At 46.9% G+C, this 4,457-nt stretch overlaps 1 protein-coding gene across 1 annotated transcript; it reads left to right on the forward strand.

Annotated features, from left to right (window-relative positions):
* The first annotated feature begins 843 nt into the window (after positions 1 to 843).
* LOC120290801 (extensin-2-like) lies at positions 844 to 4,099 on the forward strand. The gene is made up of 3 exons (XM_039307230.1): positions 844 to 903; positions 1,536 to 3,128; positions 3,512 to 4,099. The coding sequence occupies exons 1-3, from the start codon at positions 844 to 846 to the stop codon at positions 3,728 to 3,730; spliced, it is 1,872 nt and encodes a 623-aa protein (XP_039163164.1). The 3' UTR covers positions 3,731 to 4,099.
* The last annotated feature ends 358 nt before the right edge of the window (positions 4,100 to 4,457 follow it).

Here is a 4,457-nt window from a genome sequence, read left to right on the forward strand (position 1 = left end):
TGTAATTAGCCTTCCCGTAGTCCACCTGATCCAGATAAGACATTCGCTAATATAATCGCTAAGGACGAAGTAATCCCACCGAACTTGGATGGCCTATGTAAATATGCAATTATGCAATTATGAGCTTCCCCGCATATAATTATTATTATCTTCTTTTCCCTAGGTAAACAAACAGATGCAAGTCCAATGAGACCACTCAACACACAACAAACCTCTAACTCTTAGAAAAAGTTTAACTCCATTGGGTAACTTAAACAACTGAAACTCGTTACATCATAACATTCCAAGCTGGCGATTTGCATTGGTCCGAGTCCAATTTGAAAACTGGATTAAATCAAGCTAGTCAATTCTGAGTGGTTCTTGATTTCAAAATTTTGGAATTAGGAATAACTGATCTGGTTTCCGATTCCACTTAAGGAGTCGGATCACTAGGACTGGATTGATAGATCGGTCAAGATTTCTTAATTATGTTTATCTTTTATTTTGAAGTAAACCTTTTTTTTTCCTTTAAATATTGGGAAATTTCCAATTATAGGCAATAGAAGAAACAAAAGAAGAAAAAACCACTGGTTTTGGACCAACTCTAGGATTGGACCGGACCAATTGATCTAGCTTCTAGTTCCACAAATGGGAAATCGACCTTGCTAGGCTAGGTCAGTTGTTCAGTTCTAGATTCCATATTAGGAATTGACCTATCTTGAAATTGATCATCCATATTTCGAGTAAGTTTGAGTGTTGAGATAACAAAAACCTTCGTCCTCTGTAGCTTCTAGAAGCCCACGAAAGCTCGCTCATCCTCTCCACTAAGTCATCATCAACTCTTCTGCTAATCACACACCGGCAATGGCGAAGTGCTTGACGATCCTCTTCTCTATACCTGGAAGGCTAAGGCCCTCCAATATGGTATACCTACTTCAGTAGGACCTTCACCTATGTGGACAAGTTCTAGACATCCCATCGTGACGATTAAGTTATTGTCAAGTTGGAAAGTGGCTGAACGTGACGAACCTTGGCCAGCATGCAAAGAGGAGCCAAGTCTTCACTAAGACACGTTCATACATACACACATTGTCTAATGGCCATAGCCATTTTTTTGACTTCTATTCGCATCACGTCTTCTCTCTTGGTCATCGCGAGGAAAATTCAGAGCGCTCGTTATGGGAAGCGCGTCGCCATTTTCGTTTTTCTATATTAGGGCTTATCAATTTTATTTGATCCAGCCGTACAGCACCCTCACCTACTCTCTCTCTCTCTCTCTCTCTCTCTCTCTCTTAGTCTCTTTCTTTGAAATGTTCGCTCGGCCACTCAAGATGGCCAGAAACTGAGATCCTTCATGGAAAGCCACCAAGCAACTATTCAAAGAAACGACAATAACATATTTTGGATTTTGGGTCAGATTTCCACATATTTTTCGCTCTCCAGCCTGTTAATCGGTGTTTCAAGAGAAGAATGAGTAAATAATTGCCACTATGGATTGTGGAGATCGCTATATAAAGGCTTGCACATAACCTTCCCTCTCATCACCTACTCTACAGCTTCTCGATTTAGAAGCAGAGTTGAATTCGCCACACCAAATGAGGAGCCCCAGCCGGTCGAGGCACTGGCCTCGACTGTTCCATGCATTGGCATTTTGCCTTATTGCCACGATTGTATCCGCTGGCTATGAGCCTTATACCTATGCGTCGCCCCCGCCGCCAACGCCGAAACATGTAGAGCATCCTCATTATCTTTACAGGTCCCCGCCACCGCCGAAACATGAAGAACATGAAGAGCATCCACCTTATCTCTATAAGTCTCCGCCACCTCCCTCACCTTCCCCGCCGCCACCCTACATCTATAAGTCCCCACCACCGCCTTCTTCTTCCCCACCTCCTCCTTATGTGTACAAGTCGCCACCGCCACCATCACCATCTCCTCCACCTCCATATGTTTACAAATCACCTCCCCCACCATCGCCTTCACCTCCACCTCCATATGTTTACAAGTCTCCACCACCACCTTCTCCTTCCCCACCTCCTCCATACGTGTACAAGTCACCTCCACCACCTTCACCATCTCCTCCACCTCCATATGTTTGCCAGTCCCCACCGCCGCCTTCTCCTTCACCACCCCCTCCATATGTTTATAAATCACCTCCACCACCATCTCCAACTCCGCCACCGCCATATGTTTACAAGTCTCCACCACCACCTTCTCCATCACCCCCTCCTCCTTATGTATATAAATCGCCGCCACCACCTTCACCATCTCCACCACCACCTTATGTTTACAAATCTCCCCCACCGCCTTCTCCATCCCCACCTCCTCCATACATATATAAATCACCTCCACCACCATCACCATCACCTCCACCTCCCTATGTCTACAAGTCTCCCCCACCACCATCCCCTTCACCACCACCTCCTTATGTGTATAAATCGCCACCACCGCCATCGCCATCACCTCCACCTCCCTATGTCTACAAGTCACCTCCTCCACCATCCCCTTCACCGCCGCCTCCTTATGTTTACAAATCTCCTCCACCACCATCCCCATCTCCCCCACCTCCATATGTTTACAAGTCCCCACCGCCGCCTTCACCTTCACCACCCCCTCCATATGTTTATAAATCACCTCCACCACCATCTCCATCTCCGCCACCGCCATATGTTTACAAGTCTCCACCACCACCTTCTCCATCACCCCCTCCTCCTTATGTCTATAAATCGCCGCCACCACCTTCACCATCTCCACCACCACCTTATGTTTACAAATCTCCCCCACCGCCTTCTCCATCACCACCTCCTCCATACATATATAAATCACCTCCACCACCATCACCATCACCTCCACCTCCCTATGTCTATAAGTCTCCCCCACCACCATCCCCTTCACCACCACCTCCTTATGTGTATAAATCACCGCCGCCGCCATCGCCATCACCTCCACCTCCCTATGTCTATAAGTCACCTCCTCCACCATCCCCTTCACCGCCGCCTCCTTATGTTTACAAATCTCCTCCACCACCATCCCCATCTCCCCCACTCCCGTATGTCTATAAGTCCCCCCCACCACCTTCACCCTTGCCACCTCCTCCATATGTGTACAAATCACCTCCACCACCTTCACCATCACCCCCTCCTCCTTACATTTATAAATCGCCACCGCCACCCTCACCATCTCCACCACCACCTTATGTTTACAAATCACCTCCACCACCATCACCATCACCCCCACCTCCCTATGTCTACAAGTCTCCCCCACCACCATCCCCTTCACCACCACCTCCTTATGTGTATAAATCGCCACCGCCGCCATCGCCATCACCTCCACCTCCCTATGTCTACAAGTCACCTCCTCCACCATCCCCTTCACCACCACCTCCTTATGTTTACAAATCTCCTCCACCACCATCCCCATCTCCCCCACTCCCGTATGTCTATAAGTCCCCCCACCTCCTTCACCCTTGCCACCTCCTCCATATGTGTACAAATCACCTCCACCACCTTCACCATCACCCCCTCCTCCTTACATTTATAAGTCGCCACCGCCACCAGTGAAGTCTCCCCCTCCTCCTTATTACTATAAATCTCCTCCTCCACCTTCCCCATCACCACCGCCTCCATACATCTATAAGTCACCCCCACCTCCAGTGAAGTCGCCCCCTCCCCATACTACTACAAGTCCCCGCCTCCACCCTCGCCATCACCACCACCTCCTTATATCTACAAATCACCACCACCTCCAGTAAAATCACCTCCTCCTCCCTATTACTACAAATCTCCACCTCCACCTTCTTCATCACCACCGCTGCCTTATATTTACAAGTCACCACCACCTCCGGTGAAGTCACCTCCTCCTCCACCATACTATTACAGTTCTCCTCCGCCTCCCAAGGGGTACTATTAGGCGGCAATTTGATCCCCTCCAAATGTTCAGGAAACTGGAGCAAGAATAATACCATTCTTTGGCAATCCGCTTTACATGGAAGCAATCATTTTCATTCTTTTCCACATGTACTTTTCAATTTGATAAGTCTTAAGTGACAATGATTTTATGATTACTTCAAGCAACAAAGCATGTCTGAATTGAGTTTTAATCCATGTCTTTGACCTGTCAATTCTTGTTTCTTATTCATTATGTCCTCTCCTTCCCTCATTTTTATTTTCTATATGTATGTGTATCTTGTGCTTTGCAACTTTCGACATTCGCAAAAACAAAAACCTTAGAAAATAGCTTTTCCAGATAGTTTAAAACCGATCAAGGACTGAGTCAAAGGCAAGCAATTTGACATCTCTTAACACTCGTATATTCACGCTTTGCCCCAACTTGGGGACTCTCTCATAACCTTCCAGGGCGCGAGCTCACACAAGCAACCAATGATTGCCAAATTCGCGAGATTCATTGACGTTACAGGTACCAAAATAAAATAAAAAAAATACAAATATTATTAAAGTTGATCAGTCGTGTACACATGA

This window comes from Eucalyptus grandis, chromosome 2 (assembly GCF_016545825.1).
Source record: "Eucalyptus grandis isolate ANBG69807.140 chromosome 2, ASM1654582v1, whole genome shotgun sequence".
Taxonomy (NCBI): Eukaryota; Viridiplantae; Streptophyta; class Magnoliopsida; order Myrtales; family Myrtaceae; genus Eucalyptus; species Eucalyptus grandis.